We start from the raw sequence: 25,272 nt of genomic DNA, 5'->3' as shown, positions 1-25,272 counted from the left end.
TATTTGGTAAATTTTCTCTATTCATTTAGATAACTCCCTCAAGATTCAGTGTGAGCATCTGATATAGAACTACCATATCGTTAGAACTGCCGCGTTCTTTATAGTACCAATTTTAAATCAAAAGATTTTATATGCAGCTACTCAAAGCTAGAACTTTAAACACATTAACTGATTTCTTGCTAATATCTAATTTGATTGAATTAAAAACAAATACTGCTGATAATACACTTTTTACAAAACGAACGATTAGATTTGTAATGTCCCGAAAATGTCTAAAATGTAGATAATCTAAACAGAACATCCATATTTGCAAATGATAATACTAAAAACCATAATAATAACAAAAGGTGTAATACATAAAGTTTCTGGTAAACAAAATTCTGGATTTCTAGCAAATGTGTAAGGAAAATAGCCAATGGAATCCATTGTATTGGGTCATATTATTAGGATATCATTTTTTGATGAATATATATTATATATTAGATCTCTATGTGAAACTAATCCAGGATCTATATGGTCCCGTTTTTGTGGAATCTCGGATGGAGTTGTCAATGTTCCCTTATATATACATAGCTACAATCTATAGACAATACGCTCGTTTACGCTTTGTCGTGATACTCATAGCGATTAGCTATCTAGTGTCTATCTCTTCATATACATGTGCATCGCGACATGTATGTCCAAGTGCTGCTTGTCCAGCGGATCAACATCGCATGAAATGCTTTATCCCAGCCCATTGGCCACATATCGATGCCTCGTCGTCTAAAATATCGCATACATTTGCTTCATCAATGGAAGATGGCGTTGATGAAAGTGCATCCACCCCGGAAATGGAGTCTGCTCTTAATGATCCGGAATTAGAAGATTGGAAAACTGACATGGCAGATATACCAGGAGCCTGGCGTATGTTCTACCCACTATCACTGATGCATACGGTTGGTATCAGCGCATACCCGAACATAAGGCCATCGGTACTGTTCTACAATATATCCGGAGCTGTTGTTGGACCTGAACATAAGGATTCCGGCAAAGGGGGCTGGGTGCTAGATGCCAATACACCAGTGCATATAGATGATGGAACATCATATCTACATAACCGAAGGTGGGTTCAGCGCGCTTGATTTGAAACGTAACAGATTTGCCGTGGTATTACTCAGCTCGAAGTCATTCTCCAACATCAAGTTGGTGCTACTAGGCAGAATGTTCTACTCAAAAGAATATGTAATGAAGGAATTAAAAGATGTAGTACAACTGAGAGCAGTAATGTTTATAGGGCAAGCCTTTGTAGAGTCATGGGTATGTTTAACTATCTATAATCACGAACGTTCAGCGATCGCAAGAATTAACAGAAACGCTACAGCGTATAAGGCGACGAATCACGGTGGTATGTTTGTTTGCTATAGATAATAAACGCTGTAGCTTGATCGACAGGGGAACGAAGTAGATCCCCTTACATGGGAGTTTCTACCATTGAATAAACCAGGATCACCTTTCAGGTGGATGCATGGTAATGATAAATGGAAACTTTTGGGGCCTTGTACAGGCTACCGAGTCTTAGGATCAGTTTATAACGTTCCACACCAACCTATGTTCCTGGACAAATATAACGACAAGGAAATATATGACTACGTGGATCCAGCAAAAGTGAATAAGACAATGTATACAGCACCTGAATTTATAGAAAAAGAAACAAGAGCCGTCATCGAAGCTGCATTCGCGAAAAACAAAGGAACGCAATTTAAGCTATATAACGAAAATTACATGGAAGAGTTTTACAACGAGGTAGGTCGTCAAAAGAATGATTCACGTTACACAGATGGTGGAACTCGCCAAAAATGGGCCTGAGTATTACAAAAATGTCATGCAGTAAACTATTCAGTCTTTATTTCAAACTCTTCGTCACTGCTCTGATCGTCAATCCAGTCGCATGCGACGTCATCAGGCTGTTTTAACTCAGCGGTGGCTCGCCGCAACGCAGCCTCCTTAGCATCCTTGCTAGGTAAACATTGGGCTTGCAAATCCGTCTTTCCGTCAAAAAAGTAAACTTGCAAACGACGGCCGTCAAATAAACGATCTTGAAATTGTGATATGAATATCTCAGCATCTGCAGATGTTTTCAACTTCACGCAAACCACACCCTGAGGGTGTCGTGCAATAGGTGTCACCTTCTCAACAGGGACAAACTTTGTAATCTCATATTGCACCTCATCGCGTAAATCGTCATAAAATACATCACCCGCCTCATGAGCCTGAGCATATTATACATATCCAGTATTAACAAACCCAAGCGTCTTCAGTGGAAAACATAGGCTTGCAAATGACAATGCGACGACCCGTGCCGTCGTCAATATCTTGATCCCAGCTTTGCAACCTGTGGGCTATCCAAACGCCGAAAATTACAACTTACCGATTCTGCTCATACTTCGCAGCTAAATAACGCTTACGCAACTCCTCCCCCGATAATGAAACAGTGCTATTAGACGCTCGTTTCTGAGGGTTATATGTTGCCTAAGAAGCATGCAGCATTACAAAGACAATATACCTTCTCAACATGAATGACGCAATCGGGTCTAAAGTGGTAATTGTCAAGATAACGTATAGCAAAATCTACAGATTCCTTGTTAACAAAAGTGACGCGAGCGTCATTCTTAAACACTCCTTGGGCATCAGTGTACATACGAATTTTAGGTAACGCTGAACAATAAAAGCGCAGATAATCCACAACTAACTTGTAATAGGGTCTATCTTAATTAGTCCGGCTCTCCGAAATACATTTGCAATCTCCTCACTGGTAACATCGTCAGGAAGACCAGTAATGTAGACACTCAAATTGCGCTAGGCCAGATGATAAAATGTAATTCGTTAACCCACGTTCGAGTCTATCCACTGCCCAGATTCAATGCGCGCACGCTTTCTTTGAAGGTATTGTTTTTTCTTTTCGCGTTTGCGTATGCGCTCGGGGTCCTCATCTACAGAGGGCTTATCACCATCTCCCACCGGAGAAATGGTAACTGTATCTGTTAACTCGGTATTGGAGACATTATCATTTGGGAGCGGATCATTCACACTAGAGTCTTCGTCTACTAATTATACGGTGCCAACATAGTAACAAACCGAACAAAGCAGCAATCTCAGGAATCTGGCAAACGGATTGCCAAGAGTCCATTCCTTCCCGCCAAACATGGCAACGTTTGTCTACAAATGACCTGACCTAAATAGACCCTTTATATCCGATGCTTACGTTCCAATTAACGATTTCAAAGCGATAAGATCACAGGGACCACGGACCTCCGTGTCCACACATTGCACATACCACTGCAAAATCTTATAAACAACCGAAAAAATCAACTACATCAGAAGGAACATCCTCTGAAGAGTCGCAATCAACTGTCATTGGAACTTGATAGCCAGCTAAGCTTTACGTGGACTTAGCTTCTTCCCGGTAACAGGTTCTGTATATAAGTAAAATTAATACAGGCTTTATGAACAAAAGGATTCTAGTATATACCAGTGAAAAGACGTGATATGTACAGAAATTTTCACAAATACTTACGAGCTCGCTTAACGTTGAATTGGCCAAGTGAATCCAGGTCACGAGTAACTGACCACGTCAAAAATAGCTTATTCAATTGATTCAGCTGGCGTAGATTTCCCGATTTAGCCAGCTTGAACTTGCAGCACTAATATGGCGTAATATTAATACTATTTTAACCAACCTTGCGATCATCAGTCACCTTCAATACGATAGACTCAGTACCCTTCACGTATTTTACAGAGTAACGGGTCTGAATTGAGCATGAAGATTCGTAGTAACGCGTATTTATACAACGAATGTTATGCTATATATATAATACAACAATATGAATACATCATCAAACGTGAATCACAAAGATTCTAAATTTGTATGGCAAAATAGTATAATGTTTAGAAACTTTTTAATTTTACACATTGTCCTAACCCAACTTATACATGTGATTATAACATAATGCTTATGTGAATTTAAATAGTACAAAAAAAAACAAACCTTCAGAGGCTGGGCAAGGAACAGAGTGTGAGCTGCCTGAATGAACCCATTCCAAGTATCATAATATGTCATCGCAATACCAAATATATTCAAAAGTATCACAGGTGTATACAATAAAAGCAATAATGGTACATCTATAACGATAATACTGGTTGCAACACTATATAGGGTATACAGTTATATATAGTATATACAGCATTAGGCAGTCTAATAAAGTTAATTAAAGATATTTTATCGCGAAACATTGTATCAATAGTAATTAATAAACAAAATCTTCGGTATGGTAAACAAGAATCCAGTCTAATTTATCACGCAATGATTTAACATGTATGCAATACATCAAGCATATATTTAAACTAAATTATCATACACACTGTTACGAAAATGGCTGATTGGGATGCTGCGACATTTGCCTCCACGGAGCCGTCATATGCTCCAATGTTCTGCTGCCTATGTGGAGATGTCGTCCCCAAGCCAACAGCCTCAAGGATGTGCCATTTATGCATCACCAAAAACGTAAACCTGGCACAGGAAGTAACGACACATACCACAATATTACAATGTGGAACTTGTAAAATGTTCTTCCATGATAGATGGTAGGTCTCATTTTAGTGTATCAAGCATCATTAGGCTGAAATGCGATCTGGAAAGCAAAGAACTACTATCTATATGCCTTAAAAAGGCAAAAGGACTTGAAAACATGAAAATTATTAACGCAGCATTTTCGTGGACTGAGCCACATAGCAAACAGCTAAAGGTCAAAGTATGCGTACAAAAAGAAGTTGATAGTAATTTTGTGGTTGAACAGTCATTCGTAATTACGTTCTCAATCAAGTCAAGCCAGTGCGATCACTGTAAGAGAATGTATACACCACATACATGGAAAGCCATGGTACAAATCAGACAAAAAACCAAAGACAAAAGGCATATTCTCATGCTGGAACAAATCATCATCAAACATAACGCTCACGAGAATGTAACGAACATTTTATCAAGACCTAATGGATTTGATCTTCATTTCCAAAGTAAAACATGTGCACAGAAGTTCGCAGACTTCGTCTCAGATAAAATTGTCTCCCAAGTTAGAAACAGTAAAAAGCTGATTACTCAGGATAGTGTTAATAACAAGTGGGACTACAAATACACACTGCAAGTTCAACTCATCCCAATTTGTGCAGATGATATGGTAAGGGCAAACAACGATGTTAATATATCGCAGGTGTTCCTACCACCCAAGGTGGCATCAATAAACGGAGGGATATCGCCTTTTTTACTTTGCGTGAATTTAACAACAACTATCAGTCTCATAGATCCATTCACATTAAGGACACTAGATATTTCAAACGACAAATTTTGGAAAAATCCATTTACCTCACGTAAGTGCTGGAAACAACAAACTGATGCCCAACAGTTTTCAACAAGTTCAATCTTTGCAACTTTATTGTTCTCAATATTGAGAAAGATCGGAGCTGTAAGTATACACACCCAGTATATGAGTAGGTTATGTGAAATGGTCAATATTCGCTGCAGACTTGTCGACGTGGAACTCATGGCAGTAAACGCTTCCACCGTAATCTACACCAAATCGCATCTAGGAAATATATTAACCGTCGGTGATACTTTCAGTGGCTACGATATACGTAAAATCAATCTTAACGGATTGGCAGAAGAACAAACAGATATATCGAATAAAATACCGTTCGATGTCATATTGGTAAGAAAGGTGAAGACTAAAAAACTTTTCAAGACCAATTGGGTGCTTAAAAGGATTGTTGATGTACGTTTAATGAATTGGTTGCTATACCCTTTACAGAAAAAGGGGTCCTCCTCTGACGATGAAATCGAAGAAGATGAACTGCTGGATTTCAAAGAGGAACTTATCAACAAAAAGGAACTCCAAAAGAATGTGGAGTTTTATCAAAATCCCAGGTATTTTATAAGCAATAGTAGCGTATATGCTAAATACAGAGCGAATGCTAACAAAGTTAGCAGTCCAGATGACGGGGATCTCGATATAGTCGCATCGCAACTCAAGGAACTGTCATTGCAAGACACCAACTACTTTTAATACTGCCAAACAACTCGTAATATCGGTATATTTCAATAGCTAATGGTGGGTCAGATTATTCACATGTAAATCCCGAAAAGAACATTCCACAGAAATATGAGCATAGATACCTTATAAAGTAATTAGTGATATCTAAAAATATAAACCTGGGTGTGTGGAATAAATGTTAAGCTAAGTCAATGAATACAATGTGTAAGAAGTAGGGCCCACCCAAAAACATGGAAATTTGTGGCAAAAGAGGATTGTCAAACAAACCTATAGTGAAAATCAGTTCTGTAATAACACACACAAGATGAAAAAAGAAGTAAAGAAAAAATCGAAAGCAGATATCAAAAAACAACTCGTAGAAAAGGGGGAATCCATACGCAAGTCACTAGACAATATCGTTAAACAAGATGTAAAGGCAAACACTGTTACAAGTACTAGAATACTTCGCCCCCAAAAGAATAGTGCTGTAAAAGATGAGCCACAAGATGATGATGACAGTGATAGTGACGATGATGTTAACTTGGACCCCTATCGCCTCAAAGATGCCTATTATATCAAGCAGAACAGCAAGTATACTAATAAGAAAAAGTGTATGGTATTAGCCAGCAGGGGCATAACAAGTCTTGGGCGACAACTAATGAAGGAAATCAGACTGTTGTTGCCACATCACAAAGAAGAAGTAAGTATGATTTTCTGTTGCTTATACAGCATTAGTCTAAACTGGAGAAGAGAGATTCTCGCAAAGCACTCAACACATTGGCAGAATTGTCTAGGTATGTACGTATAGGAGAAATAAACGACTCGGCAGATGTAACAGCGTCATATTCATAGAAAACCGAAAGTGCGAGGTTATAATGTGGATAGCGTTGACACCATACGGACCATCGTTCAAGGCACGCATAACCAATGGTTCGTATCAATATTATATGTATCATATACACTCAGTCCATACCCTCAAAGACTCAACGTACTTTGGTAATGCACTACTCTATTCAAGGCCGCTATTGACATTTGATGCCGGATTCGACACCGCACCTCACTTACAATTAATCAAGAGCCTGATATCACAAGTGTTTGGCACCCCGAATAATCATCCAAAAAGCAAACCTTTCCATGACCACTGCCTGTCCTTTTTCTACTTCGATGGCAGAATATTTTTCAGGCACTTTCAAATCAGTCCAATCAACGAATACGGCATCAATAAACCAGAGCAACAAAGTCTAACGGAAATAGGTATGGATAATTTTCTAAAATAGATGTGTGTCATATCCACACAGGCCCGCAATTCGTGTTACAACCGATCTTGATATTAGCAGGAAGCTTCAATGGTGCTGTTTTATGGGAGAATCCCGATTATATATCACCTTTAATGGTAAATTTCATATGTGAAGAGATTTTAACTCTAGATAGATGCGAAGAGCAAAACGAGAGGCAGAAGCAGTGAAAAGACAAAGGAAAGATGTTAACAAACTGGTTAGTTTAATGAAAGTATTCCAATTTTTTATTTACATATACAGACTAAAAAGGATGATTATGAATTGCCAGAAGATGAACTGTCCAATCATAAAATTTTCCGTGCGCCGACGTGAGACGCGAGGGCAATCGTGCATGGGGACTGAACCGCTGGTGAACCTTTACCGAAACTGGTCGCATGTGTATCAACAAAAAATTATACATTGCTGCTTGTTTGCGGGCTAAGGAAGGCCGAACGAAGCGCTTGGATGCGAAATAATGCTATTTTTTCATTGCTGTCCTCCAGGACTCTTGATGCTGTATTCGGTAAAAACACTAAAACACCATAATTTAGCATCACTTTGGACAGTAGCACATTTTAATTCTATAGTTGTTTTTTGAAAGATTTGGTCGTGTAGCCACCCTTTCGAAATGGCCCATACGACCAAAGAAAACAGAGATGTCTATTATCGCAAGGCCAAGGAAGATGGATACCGAGCGAGAAGCGTCTATAAACTAATACAAATATTTCAGGCATACGGAATCTTCCACCCTATCGCAAGGATAGAGCAGGTCACAGAAATACTACGCAATGCGAAGTGCAAGCACTGCTGCCCTGGAGATAACCTGGCCAATGTCCGTAAATTTGACATCCTAGAGCAACGAGGGAACTCATATGATTGCTCAAGCCTTCCCAGAATCAGAAACGTAGTAGATCTATGTGCTGCACCGGGAAGCTGGACTCAATGCATCAGGGACTTTGTGTACAACGAGTACTTTGTATACAAAGATGCAGCTAAAAATCTTGCTGAAAACAACACCCTGTGCGTAAAAAAAGTGGAAAGCTGTAACCTTAAACCTGTAATTATTGCAGTAGACCTACAGGAAATGGCACCCGTAAAGGGTGTCCAAATACTTAAAGGAGATATCACTAACGAACAGGTCATGGAAAAAATCAAAAACTTGTTCGTGGAAAACGTTAGTAAAAGGCTTCTAGAAACAACGGAAGATAACTCAGAATTGGCTGATAGCAGCTTAGCTCAAATTATCACCTGTGATGGTGCCCCGGATGTTAGCGGAGTACACCAGACTGATGCATATGTACAGTCATGCCTCATACGTGCGGCCATTAGCGTTTGTTCAGCAATTCTCGATCCAAATGGCCTGTTTGTTTGTAAAGCTTTCTGTAACGACAGTGATGCCCCAATCTACAGGCATGTGAATATATTTTTCGATGACTTCAGCATACACAAACCAGCTGCATCGAGATTAACAAGCGCAGAATGCTTTGTTATTGCACGCGGATTCAAGCCAATGGGAAAAATCACTAGGGGCCTTAATGGATACGTTCACACAGCGGTATCACAAGATGTAAAACATGAAGCAAAGTGGCTAATACCACTCATGTGTTGCGGCGACCTCGGAGGCTATGACAAGGCAATAAACAGCTGACTGAGTATAAATTAATTATGTCAGATTTAAACTTTTAAGCCATTGACACACATGACTGCAGAGAACGCTAGCAAGCGTCTGAACTAACGAACCCCTACCACTGGAACTCTGCGACTTAACAGAAACCTGTACTCGCCATGAGCTTCCCAAAGGTTCAATGGCCAACTCAATGTAGTACATTTGCCTGTGAAGCCAAATGAACATAAATTTAACTAATACGTACCCGTCAGCATTTTGCGCATACTGGTACATCTTTATAATTTCTTGGCTTTTCCCAGATGCCAACGTAGCAATGTGGACGTCAAATAGCATATCTTCTAAAGGCTCCACGTTGAGATCATGTGTCTTTCCCGAAACCTCCTCAGTGCTTTGGCGCATTAAATCGCACTCAAACCAGCATTTCTGGTACTCCTCCGTTAGTAGTGTATTTGGTATTACCAGATTAAGCGTAGATAGCTTGTGGTCAAGATCAGTACCAGTTCCTGACCTTATTGGCGTTGTGGCAGCGACATGCGTTAATGATGGCTGATCCTCCTCTGTGGAATCTTCATCGAATGAATGTTCTGCAGTCATCGATGTTGTGAAGATATCGCTTTCGACGTTGCCAAAACTATAAGGGAAAAAACTTTTAAGAGCAGTGCCTCGTGCTTGACCCTGTTGAAGCAAATCCACACTATCAAACTTCTCGCGCCAGTCATCATCGCGCAGAGGTATGCCCAACTCAACCTGAATAACATCTAGGAGTTTCTAATTAATGTTTACCATAGAATTAGCTAATATAGAAGATAAATCATGTTCTTCCTTCGCAAGCACAACCTTCTTAGCAATCTGGTCAACGTTAATGCATACTGATATGCACCTACTTCAATATCAACATACAGTAAAGAATGATAAAAAACAGCCATGCCTAACAAAGATGGATCTTGATTCTCAGTAATGATCTACAAAAACCATGTATTCTCTTTACGAAACACCAACCCTGGTAAACAACCGAGAGATAGCATTGTACATCTCCGGGGGTCGAGCAAAAAACAATTTCATAGAAGCAGACAGCAGCTCCGATCCAATGTCCAAGCTTTCTGGACGATCGATTATGTCCTCCATGGTGTAAGGGGCGTGATCAACGTTACATCCATGCTCTCCTACTCATTTGTGATCTAAAAAAGTCAATTACTCACCCAATATCCAAATATAATACGTAAGTGATTGTATGTCATTAATGTATTCACGATGTTCTTCCACAATTGACAACAATTGCTCACTGGATTCTGGGAAGGCACGGAGCAATGTGCGTACTACGTACAATGCCGCGCTTACGATATGAGATAAGCGAAGACCAAATACAACAGATATCTGTATGTTGGGTATTTGATAATTCCATAAACGTACCTGGGAAATAATGACGTCTAAATGTCCGGGTACTTTCAAAGCAATGAGGCCCATCGATTTCACCGAGTTTGCGCCAATTTCGTAATTAATGTCCGAAACATATTCATTCAAGTCATTCAATATATTCGTTGCGTTTTCCTGGGAAATGTTATCTCGAAAAGTTATGGCCTACCTCACAAGCGATTGCAACCAGCAACTTCAGCTTGGCGTGTTTAATATAAGGAGGGTCATCGTAACGGAAATAAAATACATCATAATGTTCAGAGAATGGCAGTTGGTTATCTGATTTCGCCTCTTCACAACCAGTCGATTCTTCAATTTGGGGTGCTGTACAATTAAGCAAAATATTAGTATTAACCTACCATTTATCACAAGCAACATAATGTTTAGCATTATGTTATAAGCTATCTCGTTGCACGATTGAGCAATAAGTGCTACCATAGGGATCTGAAGACGCCGAATGACCTCAAGCTGCAACATGTCATCATGTGCAGTCCACGCCAAAAAACATTTTGCGGTGGCTAAAAAGACAGCACTAGATGTGTAATTCAAAAACTCGTCAAGTAAGTTCAATAGGTCAAACAACTCATCACCTGATGGGATATAAGTATGAAGCAACTTGAGCGTAAGGCATTGCTGCCACTCGTTCATCCTCTTTATTCTGTTAATTAAGTACACTATACTAGGCCTACTTAATCTCAAATCGTCATCCGATTCAACAAGTTCACTATATACGCATAGAGAGTCAAACATTACATCAAGATTAAGCGACTTAATGGAAGACTGGAGATGATGTAATATGTCAGATCGTACCTCCTCATCTTTACTGTCTTCTAGTCGCTCCGTCTTTGATATAGCACATTGTGACTTGTATAATCGTAAAGCACCTATAACAGCAGACCTTTTAACCGTATCAGATGGGTCCAAAAACTTCTTTAATACCACGTTCATAGCATATTCGTTGGAAAGCTTTGTGTCAAAAGCGGACAAGTTGCGAATTGCCAACGAACGAATTACTGGATCTACATTGTCAAAATCCTTTAATAGTGTATTAATAGTCAAAATAGTCTGTTCGGGGTGGTCCTTGCTGTATGTAGACAAATACATATATATCATTTTCTTTTGAACTGGGTCCGTTGTTTGCGATATCATAACCACATCAGTATATAAACGAGATACGTCCATTCCAAGAGTCATTGACCGAATAAGCCGTTTGAGAATCTCACGGCATTTCAACTTGTAGTCCCTATGGGTCAGTTCTGAGTTGAATGGTCGGAAGATATTCGACAACTAACCACTTAAAGTTAATGAAGAACCATAATCAGATGCCATCTTCTTAAGTAACAGACGGAGCTCCCCGACCTCTCCCTGTAACAATCTTACACATCGATTATACGTGTCATACCTTTCGGTGGTCCGCGAAAAAAGTCTTTTTCAACCTTGGTGGCGTGAGACCGAAACGGTCAATTGTTGCAGCCGGAATAGGAATCATTTTAAAGTTAATTTTGCGATAAAAAGAAACTTATCCAATAATGTGTGTCAACGGAAATGTGTCAAATATATATCATAAATAACATCATTCCTAATGCAAATAATTCACAAAATATACGGAATTTGTAATTATACAATGTTATTTATATAGATGGATGCATTTTGGTAACGTAAAAGATTCTTTTCAATGGTGTCGTGAAGGTGTAGAATTATCAGTGATTCCATATGCCACCTAGACTATTTATAACCGCACTTTGCAAACAAGCCTTTTAATAATCGCAAGAGATGTACTAAGGATCATTCGTAAAATGTTCCGTCGCACATACAACCACATCTCTAGAACAATATTACTCAAGGGGAGTCCTGCAAATAAAATCGCCACTTGGAGTTTAGGTAAAACACAATGATATATATGTGTATTGTTTTTAGGGATATCAATTTCCTTAGTTTGGATATATATTAGTGAGAAAAGGAATCCACGTGCCAAAGGTATATTTTTTAGGAAGAAAGAAGCCGAAATCTTTACTGAAGAAGAAATTGCAAAGTGGAATGAAAAGTTCAAACCGAAGAGCATTTAACCTATTGCCTTTAGATGCACATTTCTCAGATATATCAGATCATCATCTTTGTTAATAGCAAAATTCAAACTGTAGCTTAGTTTTCTGTAAATATATATTTATAGTTGTCTAAACATACCCTTCGGAGTTGTATATTGGTAATAATACTGTTTCTTGTTTAATGTTGCATGTATGCCGTATCCATTCTACTAAAACCTGAGTAGGTTCCCGTGACTCAACTGATGTCTCTGTTGGTATACATATACGATGAGTTTTGCAGTCATATGACGCGCCCATTAGTTCTAAATGATCAATTAGTAGCTTTCCATTAATGGGTTTGCAGTTGCATGTACGTTTTGCAATATTAGTTATATCTAGATTGCTAACTACAGGAAAGAGTCCCGCCGTTAATATCAAATTATCGAGATCAAAACCAGATGATATTGAAGCTTGTATTCTTAAAATGTCCAATATTTCTAAGGGTTCCGCAAATACATCGAAGTTTACCGTAACTGGTACTTGCTGTTCAAACATGGTTTTAAGTTTGTTGTACTCAGAAGCTATATATCTTTCGTCATGTTTCATAGGCAACTTTCTCCATTGACGTTGCAGAGCGGCATCGAGTAGTGGCATTTGACCGTCAAATATATTTAACGATTCATACGATGCGATATTGCTACATGTGGTATCTTGGGTAATATGTGCTGCGCTGGACATTCTAAAATTTCTGAGTTTTCTAAACTTAGATTCAAGCATCAGTGTTTCCGTAAAATCGGGTAACCCGATCAATGATGAAGATGTTCTATCGTTCGGTATCATCTCAATCCATTCTAAAATATTTAGGGAAGGTAGAGGTATTATATATTTACCAATATCGGTGAAACAAATAATATCATACAAAATCTTACAATCAAGATCATGTGATATTTTAGGTTGGTAGATCTCGTATATGCGTGTCTTCCAATCCTTAAGTAGTAGCGATGACTGCTGGAATTCTAATATCGAACCATTGTAACTGTTCAATTCGTTGTAATGAATTTCTAGAAAGCGTGTGGTTGCATTTAATGCTAGAGACAAATCGTTCAAATCGAACAGGTACATTTGAGTCCACCCATAGGGAATATATGATTGGCGACATATGATGATTGCGTGTACAAGAACTGCTTTCATCATCAGGTGGCTTTTGATAAGATCGCAGTCAATAAATAAGTGGGAGTATAGTTGATATAACCTGTGAAAAGTAGATTGAAAACTATCAGCACCTTGATATATAAGGCGGTAACGGCGTAGCATAATATTTCGATTAATAGACATAGTATGATCCCATGTGACAAAAAGCTTGGGTGAATCAGATTTATTTGGAAATTGACACTCAAATCTCTCGAACCATGAAGGCATTAGATGGGCATTCTTCAATACTACCCAATAGCCTTCTGATAGTAATACTTCTATATTGGAGATAATGCATGACATATCGGCAAGGGTAGACATTGCTAGTGTTTTTAATTCATGACCCTTTGATGTAGCGTAAGAATATAAGAACTCTGTTGGATCATCAAAGCTCTTGGTAACAACTATTATCAGATTGTAATAGTCAAATATATCTGTTTGTATTCCAAAAAGTAAGGAATCATCATATTGCAAGTATATTTGTCTCATATGCTCAATTTTTTGATAAAGTTTTGATGACTCGGATTGGGGCTGTGATATTTCTTCTAATAGATTATTTATGTCGGCGCACCTGTCAACTTGATTGTAATATATGTTCAATATATCTACAGTCCAATTCAGTAGATCATCAGTAAATATAGACTGGCAAACCCAGCTATAAACAACTTTGATTAAGACCTGATTACGAAGCGGCCTGGAATGACAGTTTTTCATAGCGTGTAATAACATGTATACATCAAATGCGTACATGCTATTTATCGATTCAAGTTTTTTGATGGTGTTATATAAAGAAGATATGAGCGATGTGAAATCCGAGTGCTCCATAATGAATTTGTTAAATCGGTCAACCACTTTTTCACATTCAGACAGTGAATCATGTAACTTGTCCCTCTCGTTCCTATATTCATCGAGGTAATCAGATAAGTTATCAGCTAAGATGTCCTCGGTTGTAGATAAGATACCAAGCAATTCATCTTCCTTTCCATGTAATTTTCCTTTTATTTCATGCTGTGTTATTATCACATCCGTGTGGGCATTGTATAAAGTAGGGTTTATTTCCTTCATTAAAATATCTAAACAAAAGGAATTAAAATGTTCTTCTGTCATTTTCAACCGCAATTTATAGCACAAATCAAAGATATTCTGTATATAGTGATCATCTTCTGTTTTTAACTGTTCGCAACGTCGTATATCGTCAGTAGATATTTCAAATAAAATTTTTAGCCCTTTTCCTTTATTGAGAACCTCATCTAATATGACATGTTTAATGTTTGTATGAGCATATACAATGTCAGTGATGACTAATGTCAAGTTGCATTTTTTGCTAGCGTACAGAATAGACAAAAAATGTTCATCACATGCTGATACTTTTTTATAATCACCATCGATGTACTTAATATACATCATATCTGTGGCATCCAAAATGATACAGTGGCGATATTTCATATTGCTTTGGATCATACGGCTTGTGCAATCATCAAGATATGATGGATCAACGGAGTAATTAATTTCTTCTTGCTTTAACACATCTGTTACCATCTTATAAAACTTTTTACGATCATGAGATTTCATCATCCCACATAAATTTAATAAACTTGATACAAGTATTGCATTCCCTATGATACAGTCATTGTTCCTTTCCAGAGTGGCTATGGAATTATTCCAGTGGCCAACTTCAGTAGATAAGTTTGACATAATCTTTTCCGATCGTACAAGGCGTAGAGATGCATTTTCGATTTCCGTCTTAACATCGGCTATCGATTGAACTAAGTCTGAGTATTCGACCTGATATTGATCTATATCGTTCTCTAAATTCATAATTAACTCTGACTGTGCATTCAACAATTCTTCATTTTTAGCATTCGATTCTTTAAGTAATTCCACTTCTTTTAACAGTGGTGCTACATTTAATGCTATTTCACCATAACGCAAAATTGATTCTACCCACCTGGCAAGCGGGCCAGCTGCTTTAGAAGCTTTGCTTATTCTATCTTTATCCCATGAAGGGTTTTTCAGCCGTTCTTTAACAATCGATACCGTTACGGGGTTCAATGCTTGAGTATTAAATTGTACTATCTTTGTAATAAAATCTGCAGATTTGATAACTTTTCTACATATATCCCATGCGATGTTAGAAGAAGTAGAATTTGTTAAAAGAAGCACTACCATTTCCATAGTGTCTTTGATAATCGATGGGGGATTGCTCATGCTGCGCAATTCGTCCAGGCTTTTTCGATTTATAGATTCAATCTCTTTTTGCGATTCCTCAATGAGAGGAGCTACTGCTTCAAGTTGATGTTGTATTTCCTTGTTTCTATCTATTAAAACGCCTTTCTCTTTTTCTAAGGATATTTTCATTTCATTCGCTTTCTCTTGTTTAATCTTAGCTTCATTTTTTAATTTTGTAATTTGGTCTACTTTTATCTTGGCTTCTTCATTTTTCTCAACCAACTTGGTTCTTTGACTATCCAATATTGTTTGCATTGACGCTATTTCACTTTTAGCATTATTTATTCTTTTTATTCCAGTTTCAAAGTGCTTATATTCAGTCATATGTGCTGTTTTATTATCAATAATATTATCCTTGGTTGAAATGATATAAACCAAAAAATCGCTTAAGCTGGATTTCTGCCTAAATTTACCAACGTATATATCATATATCTTTCGCATGTCAAATTTGAAGTCTGCTGGCATTAAAGCATTTTGTACACTTGCTTTGAAGTTACTAGAAAGATGAGGGAGCGTTAGTAACATGCTTTTGCTAATTAATGATGCGTCTACATTTTGTGTTTTTGTAGATATAATATATTTAATATGTCCAAATACACTCCTTTGTATGTCCTGTCCAGAGCTTTCAACATCTGTCAAATGAGCTTTGTTTTCACATATATCTGTTACATCCGTAGATAGAATTGACGAGTAATCTCCAGTGATAATCATATGTTTCATTTCGCAGGCGACCTCTGGTGATTGTAATACAAGAAGGTCCCAGTCAATATATATACATATTTTCTCACATTTGAATACTGCATTTTGAAATGCGTTTACCATGGTGCTATTCCAACTTGTATGGTCGAGACATGTGATTTTGTATCCGTTGAAACTTGACGTTGCTTCACAAAGTATCTTTCTTAAATGCATATCACAACCCATAATGATCAATCTATTGCATTTCTGCTGTAAAAACTGTCTTAGTGTTTGAAAGGATTCACTAAAATGCTCTATAGTCGACAAGTCTATATTTAAATAGATCAGTTTATCCCTAAATCCATCTCTTTGTGATGCATCAAATTCAATTGATTCTGTATCATCTACAGTCCCAGGGATTGTAAGTTGTGTATAATTGCGACAATCAAGTAACAATTCTATGTTAATCACGGGTAATGATTTCCTAAGACGCTGCGGGATTAAATTAGGTGATGGTTGTTTTGTTGCTAAGAAAATTGAAATGTCTTTTAGATGCACTTTTGTCCAATTATCTGTTTCATTTTTTGTAAACAAGGCTTTGAATTCAACCAATTCCCTAATGAGTGACCAACATTGCAAATCTGTCGGTTCTGTTGTTAAACAATCAATATCCTCTATAAGCAAAACCATACGCGATGCACCATCAAGTTTCTCAATAGGTAGCATTGTTAAATTTGACCCTATCAAAGTAATAACCGTATGTTTCTGTAATACTTTCATAATAGCTTTTCTACCAGCGTTCTTAGAAAGGTACATAGTTACTAAAAACCACCCGTCTATAGAGCTCACTATATTTCCAATTATAACACTTAAATCACTATTTTGTGTTGACGTAAATACTGCAGAATTACCATGTAATAATAGTGTTTTGACAATGATATGCAACTCACTATTGTTACTTTCGCCTACTATTTGTCCCGCTGCTGCCGTGTATACTATTCGCTGTTCGTTTGGTTTGCTTATATCATCAATTTTATCTAGAAAGCTTTGCCATTCTAATTTTCCCATATATGATCCATATGACAAAGCAAAAGAGAATATGAAATTTACATAATCATGAGAGCTTAGGTATAGAGCCTTAAATAAGTGGTACCTATGTAATCGAATGTCTGTATCAAGAAAATCAAAATAAGATTTGTATTCTGGTATACACAAGTAGGATTCCTTAATTTCAAATCTTATAAGAGAGCATCGTGACGTTGTAGCTAGCGTTACGTGTTGTAAACTGTGTGTTTCAAAAAGAATTGTTACATTTGGAGTCAAAGGAATACGATGGCCATTGGTTAATGTTAATACCAGGTTGTCGTCAAGTAGTGAATTCATATTTTCCACCCATGATGAATATATATCTCCATCAAATATAATTATTAAATTTCTTGGTGAGCAGCTGTACTGCCGTAATGTGTAGGAAAACAGTCCTTCTTGCCACGATCCATTATTATCGTTCCCATACAATTCATTGGGATCTATTGCATTGGGATCAAACCTAATTACATCATAATTGCCACCATTTATTTGTCTCATTATATTCACTGTAGCACTCAAACATAATGTTTTGCCTGATCCTGATGGACCATACAAAATGATGCCTTTCGTAAGTTTCATAAGGCTAAACAACGTGCTACACTTTTCTTTTAAATTGGGCACCTCAGAAAGAGTCTCATATTGTGAGTCGAATAATTTTACGAACGCATCATGTTGATCATCAGATGTTTGATGGATCAGATCAGGTTGCGCAATATGTTTGGGTAAGCAACCCACAACTACGGTGTTTAGGACGCATTTTTCGTTTGAGAGCAAACGCGGTAAAATTACTGTTGACAATGCAGTCTTTAAGTAGTCAATAATAGAATATACGCTATATGGATTCTTGTTATTATCCCGGTGCAGATTCATACTGATATGTAGTAGGATGCTTTTGGAACATCTTAAGCCGAAATCATATATAAGTTCACCAAAACATATTCTACAGCAATGGAGGATATCCCAAAGTGTTTTGGAAACAAGTGATGAGTCCGATATACCGTTCAACATTAACATTGCATGAATTATTTGTTTAAGATCGACATTTTCCATAATGATGGGTCTACATAACTTTCTCAAGTTCAATGGAAACTGTCTACGGCTGATATATCCAGGATTTATAGTAATGAATATTCCAACATTTTTATCTAACAAGATTTTTCGATTTACCAATGTTATATCGCCTATATTCCCTTTTTTGCACTTGATCATCTGCTGTATTTTCTCAGCAATAGAAGACAAAACTCCATCGATCAGCCTATTGAACTCATCAAATATGCCCCATGCTCCCATCTGACATAATCCAGCGAATATTCTTTCCATAGAAATAGAATCGAAACCTTCGCTGCAATTGAAAATCCAAAATGGATGTCCGCACAATTCAGCCAAAACCTTAATACTTTCTGTTTTTCCTGTTCCTGCAGGGCCTTGAGGGTTTGGAATCAAACAGTTATCCATGGCCTCCGATATGGAAATTAAGCAAGTTTCTGTTAATGGAGTGATTATCATAGGAGGGCCTACTCCCATGAACTCATATCCATAAATGTGTACTTTGTGACCAATATGAAGCTCTACATCGTTTTTCCTGTTGATGTAATACCGTATGCAACGTTGCCAATCCCAGCTCTCTAAATTTTGCAATGGAAGAAGTTTAGATTTTTGCAATTGATATATAAGCACTATAGATATCTTTTCCATTTTTTTACGTTGCGAAATATAGGTTTGGGGAGGTTTTGATAAGATATCTATCATCTTATTTAACAGAATATGCAGATTTGTTGCCTCGTTGGAGCTTTTTGTTGATTCCATACATCGTGTCCAACTGACGGATAAAGATACCACCAATGCTTGTGAAACGTAACGACTAAAGCATCCCCAAAATGCATCTGGATTCATTTTTTCGTTACAATATATAGGAGTAAATTCTTCGTGGCATCTCAAAATTTGTGAGCGTATGCTATTTTTAATAGAAGTATGCATGTCCATCAGAACTTTGTAAGGCTCGACGGTTTCGTAGATAATATTTTCGTCCAAAGGTAGACTGTCGCCATCCTTCGATTTAATACCAGTTATAGATCCATCATTGCATTCCAATGCAAATATGCCAGGAAACATCTTTGATATGTTCGACTTCATCTCATCGATGTTAACCATTCCGATAATGTGAAACAATTCATCATCCCTTAGGAAAAAGTACCTAGGGCAAATAAAGCGTTGCTCATCTAAATAAATCCCCAGTCGATCTTCTAGGTCTTTTATAGAATTTGCAATTTCTGAGAGTTTTTCTTCACAGCGAGACAAGTCATTTACATATGTTAGACTAACGGTTATCATATTGTATTCTTTTAAAATACAGTTAAGTAATTGTGCTTCATTAGCCAATTTCTTTCGTACGGTTGAAGACCTAAACAAATTGTACAAATATTGTAATTGTGTTTCAGTATTCTTCCATCTTTCTATCTCTATTTTAGCACCCGACAAAGTGGTTATCCATTCGTTTATGTCACCTTTTAATTCTTCCGCATATATTGAACTGATGTATGTATTTAGAATTGCTAAAGAATCGTCTATGGCGTACATTATTGAAGTGCTATTTATATTCTTCCAATGAGGTATTTCGATGCTCCCATCATGTGGTACATCCCATAAAGGAATAGTGTTTTCAATGCAAGGTAATTCCATCGTATCATATTTTTCACTTAGCGTTTCAATCCAATCTCTAACCATTTTATTAAATTCGTATGATTTTAATACAAAGTTAACAGCTTCTGAACATGTATCATGTATAAGCAACCATTGGTTGATTGTGATACTCTCCTCGAGTTTTATATCTGGTGATTTGAAATTGCTCAAATAATCTTTGAGACGTAATATGAAATCATCATTGTTTAAATAGGTTCCTATTGTACCATTCAACAATGAGTATATTTTGTTTACTTTATTTTTCATGACTTTGCATACTGAGTTTAATTTATTTAAACCTTCATCAACATAGGTTAATCTATCCACGATGTTTTGTTTTGTGGTTGTTTTTGTGTCTTGTTCTAATATCTTATCATATTCGTTTAAGAACACTTTTGCATTCCCCCATTGTGTTTTGTAATCACTAAGCTGAATGAAACGCTCCGTATTAGTAGTTAGGTGCAATTCAAAAGAAAATTGGACTAGGAGTTCTCTGACAGCCAAATCTTGCCGTCCCAACAGGTTTTCCGTTTCTGCAATATGCTCAATTGTACATAAAATGTCATTGTGGTCAATATATCCTTGGTCAATTTTGTCTTTGGTTTTCTGCCATGTCAAATCAAGAAGATGTTCAAGCTTTTCATAAACAACGGGAAGTTGCGATATAGGCTTTAAATCTTCTAACATCACTTCATCCAGATGCTGATCGGCATTATCGAATAATAATTCAACGTTTTCTTTTATTGTTGCTGAATATATCCAACCATTCGGTGGATCTAATGACTTCTCTTTACATATATTTTCTAACGTAGAAATTGCATCAGCATGGGATGTCCATGCGGCTTGTTGTGATGTCAATTTGTCGTTTTTGGCAAACGCATTATACAGTGAGATGAGAAATGGATCTAAACGTATGCAATAATCAACGTATGTGTTGAGAATTGATTTTGCATCAGTCGGCTCAAATGGTTGTTCAGTCATACATGCCAGCAATTTTTTAAATTCATCTGATTTAATGAGATCTTCTATTTGCCAATGACTACTGGTATGTTTCATTGGTAACTGGATGCTAACCTCAAACTGCCATTTGTCCAAATTTGTTTCCGTTTTATTCGATGGTGAAATATCTCTTTGCATTCCAATGTCAGATAATTGTTGTAAAATATTTCGGCTTTCCTTCAATGCATGATTGCATACAATTTGAAATAAATTCATTTCCAACCTTTTTACTTGTTGGTATTTTATTCTTTCGGGTATCAGCATGTTGGCAGGTCCGACCGGGTTGTCATTTGTTAACAGCCCCTGTTCTAATTTGTCTAATTCTTCGACCAATCTTCTAGTTGTTGCATTCTCGTTCGATAACATTATAAAATGTGTTTCCCAATGGTTTATGAAATTTTTGTGGCGTTGAAAATCATTGTCTAAGTTTGTCAATATTGAATCTATTTTTCTTTTAATGGTGTCAATGAGACAGTCGAATAGATTTTCCAATTCTCTGTCCACAACATTACAAAGTGCGGACAATTCATTAAGTAAATACATCGGGGCGTTAATTTTTGGCGCTATATCATTATATAAATCACCCTTCAACGTTTCAATTGTAGGGTCCATATGCAACAAACTGTCTTCCTCTTTGAATGTCACAGTAATACGGGAATTATTATACAATTCGTGTTCTAATTGCATAGTTATGTTGTTTGCCTTCGTTTCGTTCCTTAAACTTAATATGAAATAAGAGGATTTTACCTACCATGTTTTGATGCTTAAAAGTACCATATCTATAATGTATTTCGTATCACAAGATTCTTCATAGTCTACATGCGTTTCTTCGGACGATTTAATTGATTTTACATAGGAAAGAATGGTTAATAAGAGTTGTGTAGCTGTAAGAGTTGATATGATTGGTTTAATATCCTCCAGAAACCCTATCAGAGCCACAGACCGAGAAGTGTCTAGGAATTCAGAGTGCACGATATTGTAGACAGTTTCAAGTGTGTCAGGAATCATGAGGTTTTCCCATGTCATGTTTTGTATGGCCAATGAGAAGGGCTCGGGAAGGTACAACGCATTAGTACTGTTCTGTTTATCATATATTGCTTTCAACTCCCCTATTTCATTAAATGATCTAAATATATGTCTCACAATCAGAACTATAGATAGAATAGTGTGCATTTCTGCTGTAGATTCATAGTCAACCGACATACCGAAATAAGCCATATACATCCATTTTCCTAAGTTGTCTAAAGAATTGTCAAATGGATATAAGATAACACATTGCATTTCTTCTACATCACCTTTAGTGATGTCAATCATCTTTCGGCACATTTGAAGGCCGCATTCCGTGGAGCACTGTAATATCAAGGTGTTAACATTCTCATGAAGCTTCCCCATCTTGTTAATTAAATTCTTTATGGTTTCTGAACCCACAACAAGACCTAATCTTTTCACTATCTTTTCTAGAACCTGCAATATATATAGATATCTTATATTTCTTACCATTAGTTTCCCTTTTATCCTTGCAATGTTATGCGCCTCTGCCCCTGAATCACTTATCGTGATGTAATACACAGGGTTTACGTTATTGACGTTGGGCATCGTTGTGATAGTTTCTAGTGCTTCAACTTCGTCGGCAATAATATTGACCACATTCTCAAAAACGTCGGTCAAATACCCCCCTTCACAAGAGGAGAACTGTGTAACGTAATACAACACTTGAGGTATACTATCCAAGTTGCTAATATCAGATATACATGATCTAAACGTTGTCATAATAGTATTTTCGATTTGTGTCAAAGCAAAGTTGAACGTATGAACACATGGTAGGATGTCGTTAAAATCGAATGATTCATTCACTTGGATTTTATTTTTTATATTTAAAGAATATGAATCCAACATGCTTTTACAAAGTGAATTGGATTGATTTATAACATCAACGATCTTTTCACAATATTTTATATTTTCATGTTGAAGATTCCCATTGAAAACTATTTTCATTTCCACAATAATTGCCGCATCTGCATATATGGACAAATATCTGTGAATGGATTGCTCGATCGCTTGCAAAACATCCCGTGCTTCACTGATGCGATTGTTACATTCCCCAGTGAAGAATGTAACAGTTGAATTGCCATCTATGTCTAGATCAGCTTTCAAGGCCTCTACCCCATGGTTCCAGATGGTCATTATTTCTTCAATAGACTTGAATAAATCTCTACTTAATTCCACATCGATTGCTTTATTGATACCATCGCCTATAATGGCTGCGCACGATGCTAGCATTTCCACAGTGAGCCCTAATATTATGTCAGACAATTTGTTAGAACTGTAATGCTTTAAAAACCTTGCCTTTGACAAGTGCTTTAAAACAATGTATATTCCGTCCTTTAAAACACCAACGTCTCCCACTCCTTTTAAATAACCCACAGGAAAGCTTCTCATAATAATATTGATATTTTCAACCCAATCAAGCATACGTGAGGTTGTTTCCATGGCGTCATCAAAAGAGTATATAGATTTTACATCTACGTTGTTGTATTCCAATAGACTAATTGTATTTTCTACCAGTGGAGAACACAATTGCTCGTGGAGATCCATCAAAGCCATTTCATAGTGCAGCCAGAATGTAGTTTCTTCCTCGACGTTTATGGGCTTTTCGATGTGGAATCCCATGGAAAGTTTTGTTGAACTATCTTCTACATTGGCATCCCCATCGAACATATCTATCCTTTGTGAGTTTTCAAATTGATCTGAGTCGCTAAAAGAAGAATACGTGTCAGAAGAACTATCGCTAGTTATTGTCTCTGAGGATATTATGTCTCCATCTACTACGTCATTGACACTTGACGTTGCAGATGACAACTCATTATTTAACATTTTATGGTATAATCCGAGTATACGTGCGACTTCAACAGACCATTGCACAACATTTTGTTTGATGTCTTCCAACATAGCTTCACTTGGAATTTGAATATCCCACCTTTTAGCATTGGGGCCGCCATATGTGACTACCCTACTTAGAGATTCCCCTATAACAAAATACGGAGGTTCGATCGATGACTTCGAATCAATCTGTCGAAATATATTTATTGTGCGCATTATCGAATTTAATGCATCGTTAACCAAATCGTGCCTTTTATTGTCACCACAATATTTATACTTTTCATTCATTAGTATTGGATTAATGATGTCTTCCAACAATTGCAACGATAATTTGCATGGGGAAAGATTACAATTCCAAAACAGAGGTAACATAGTCTTACTCAATCCATCGTCTTCTTGGATTACCTTTTCACCGTAACATGTTAAGCCTATAAATGCCACAGCTTTTCTATCTGTGCCAAACAGGTCGTCCCATCCTCTGTGAGTTCGAATATCCCATTTTTCATTTTCAGTGCTGAGAGCGTCCGCCGAAACCAATAAAGGTTTACCCCCTTTGCTATCTAACAGTGCATTTTTAACGAACGTTTGATTATTAAGCAAACTCTCACATACAGAATGCTGGCTCACACCAAGGTATAATGAAGCAACTTGAGAAATGAATTTTACATAATCTGTATATTTTACGTGCCCTACTATTGTGTCATTGATAATGGCATTATCCTCTTGTTTGTAATTCATAATGAGATAACGTTAGCAGGTTCGGTAAACATTCAAGCATAGTTTACCCTAACATTTATTGCCATGTATCAAACTTAATGAGATTGTTACTATACATTGAAAAGAGTGTGGTAGAACTATATAAAAACGCAATTGAACTGCTAAAACAGTTCATTGTAAAAATATTTCAAACGCAATGGAGATCCAATGTTCAATGATGACATTCTCATCTATGTTAGAAAGTTAAGTCTTAGTGCCACGGGGAACAACGGTCCTCATTTGCACATTTGTCACTTTTACGGTGATTCATATCAAAATTTAATAGAACATGTGCTTCACAAGTCACCTTGTGTATGAATGTATACATATAGTTTATATGTAAAATACTTTTTGATCTATTGATTACACATAGA

The 25,272-nt window shown here is 37.0% G+C and overlaps 9 protein-coding genes across 9 annotated transcripts; 5 read left to right on the top strand and 4 right to left on the bottom strand.

Annotated features, from left to right (window-relative positions):
• The first annotated feature begins 437 nt into the window (after positions 1-437).
• On the top strand, positions 438-2,076 carry BBOV_IV009460 (putative integral membrane protein). Its single transcript, XM_051767547.1, has 5 exons — positions 438-1,102; positions 1,137-1,296; positions 1,331-1,384; positions 1,420-1,782; positions 1,817-2,076. The coding sequence occupies exons 1-5, from the start codon at positions 462-464 to the stop codon at positions 1,868-1,870; spliced, it is 1,272 nt and encodes a 423-aa protein (XP_051623325.1). The 5' UTR covers positions 438-461; the 3' UTR covers positions 1,871-2,076.
• BBOV_IV009450 (RNA recognition motif domain containing protein) lies at positions 1,795-3,422 on the bottom strand. Its single transcript, XM_001610817.2, has 9 exons — positions 3,353-3,422; positions 3,242-3,315; positions 3,115-3,206; positions 2,872-3,080; positions 2,730-2,835; positions 2,543-2,694; positions 2,408-2,508; positions 2,284-2,371; positions 1,795-2,249 (listed from the first exon to the last, which is right to left on the bottom strand). Exons 1-9 carry the CDS (start codon positions 3,392-3,394, stop codon positions 1,872-1,874), a joined length of 1,242 nt encoding a protein of 413 aa, XP_001610867.2. The 5' UTR covers positions 3,395-3,422; the 3' UTR covers positions 1,795-1,871.
• Positions 3,387-4,126, bottom strand: BBOV_IV009440 (Signal recognition particle 9 kDa protein (SRP9) family protein). The gene is made up of 4 exons (XM_001610816.2): positions 4,025-4,126; positions 3,717-3,785; positions 3,554-3,680; positions 3,387-3,452 (listed from the first exon to the last, which is right to left on the bottom strand). Exons 1-4 carry the CDS (start codon positions 4,094-4,096, stop codon positions 3,412-3,414), a joined length of 309 nt encoding a protein of 102 aa, XP_001610866.1. The 5' UTR covers positions 4,097-4,126; the 3' UTR covers positions 3,387-3,411.
• A 232-nt stretch (positions 4,127-4,358) lies between these two features.
• Positions 4,359-6,162, top strand: BBOV_IV009430 (NMD3 nonsense-mediated mRNA decay family protein). The gene is made up of 7 exons (XM_051767500.1): positions 4,359-4,620; positions 4,655-5,210; positions 5,244-5,400; positions 5,436-5,520; positions 5,555-5,801; positions 5,838-5,953; positions 5,993-6,162. Exons 1-7 carry the CDS (start codon positions 4,409-4,411, stop codon positions 6,090-6,092), a joined length of 1,473 nt encoding a protein of 490 aa, XP_051623324.1. The 5' UTR covers positions 4,359-4,408; the 3' UTR covers positions 6,093-6,162.
• Positions 6,163-6,324: 162 nt separating this feature from the next.
• On the top strand, positions 6,325-7,739 carry BBOV_IV009420 (rRNA biogenesis Brix domain family protein). Its single transcript, XM_001610814.2, has 7 exons — positions 6,325-6,759; positions 6,795-6,853; positions 6,889-6,989; positions 7,026-7,313; positions 7,358-7,452; positions 7,491-7,553; positions 7,598-7,739. Exons 1-7 carry the CDS (start codon positions 6,385-6,387, stop codon positions 7,667-7,669), a joined length of 1,053 nt encoding a protein of 350 aa, XP_001610864.2. The 5' UTR covers positions 6,325-6,384; the 3' UTR covers positions 7,670-7,739.
• Positions 7,740-7,743: 4 nt separating this feature from the next.
• Positions 7,744-9,190, top strand: BBOV_IV009410 (FtsJ-like rRNA methyltransferase family protein). The gene has a single exon (XM_001610813.2). The coding sequence runs from the start codon at positions 7,965-7,967 to the stop codon at positions 8,982-8,984; it is 1,020 nt and encodes a 339-aa protein (XP_001610863.1). The 5' UTR covers positions 7,744-7,964; the 3' UTR covers positions 8,985-9,190.
• BBOV_IV009400 (Adaptin N terminal region family protein) lies at positions 8,985-11,900 on the bottom strand. Its single transcript, XM_051767606.1, has 11 exons — positions 11,779-11,900; positions 11,669-11,741; positions 10,736-11,632; positions 10,546-10,700; positions 10,374-10,511; positions 10,163-10,337; positions 9,963-10,126; positions 9,848-9,925; positions 9,747-9,812; positions 9,208-9,710; positions 8,985-9,168 (listed from the first exon to the last, which is right to left on the bottom strand). Exons 1-11 carry the CDS (start codon positions 11,863-11,865, stop codon positions 9,000-9,002), a joined length of 2,505 nt encoding a protein of 834 aa, XP_051623323.1. The 5' UTR covers positions 11,866-11,900; the 3' UTR covers positions 8,985-8,999.
• A 47-nt stretch (positions 11,901-11,947) lies between these two features.
• On the top strand, positions 11,948-12,502 carry BBOV_IV009390 (putative integral membrane protein). The gene is made up of 2 exons (XM_001610811.2): positions 11,948-12,257; positions 12,294-12,502. Exons 1-2 carry the CDS (start codon positions 12,173-12,175, stop codon positions 12,440-12,442), a joined length of 234 nt encoding a protein of 77 aa, XP_001610861.1. The 5' UTR covers positions 11,948-12,172; the 3' UTR covers positions 12,443-12,502.
• BBOV_IV009380 (Hydrolytic ATP binding site of dynein motor region D1 family protein) lies at positions 12,409-24,930 on the bottom strand. Its single transcript, XM_051767479.1, has 4 exons — positions 22,760-24,930; positions 22,014-22,726; positions 12,561-21,977; positions 12,409-12,526 (listed from the first exon to the last, which is right to left on the bottom strand). The coding sequence occupies exons 1-4, from the start codon at positions 24,878-24,880 to the stop codon at positions 12,439-12,441; spliced, it is 12,339 nt and encodes a 4,112-aa protein (XP_051623322.1). The 5' UTR covers positions 24,881-24,930; the 3' UTR covers positions 12,409-12,438.
• Positions 24,931-25,272: the final 342 nt, after the last annotated feature.

The sequence above is a fragment of the Babesia bovis genome, assembly GCF_000165395.2.
Source record: "Babesia bovis T2Bo chromosome 4 map unlocalized Chr4_1, whole genome shotgun sequence".
Taxonomy (NCBI): Eukaryota; Apicomplexa; class Aconoidasida; order Piroplasmida; family Babesiidae; genus Babesia; species Babesia bovis.
This window is presented reverse-complemented; position numbering and strand designations above follow the sequence as displayed.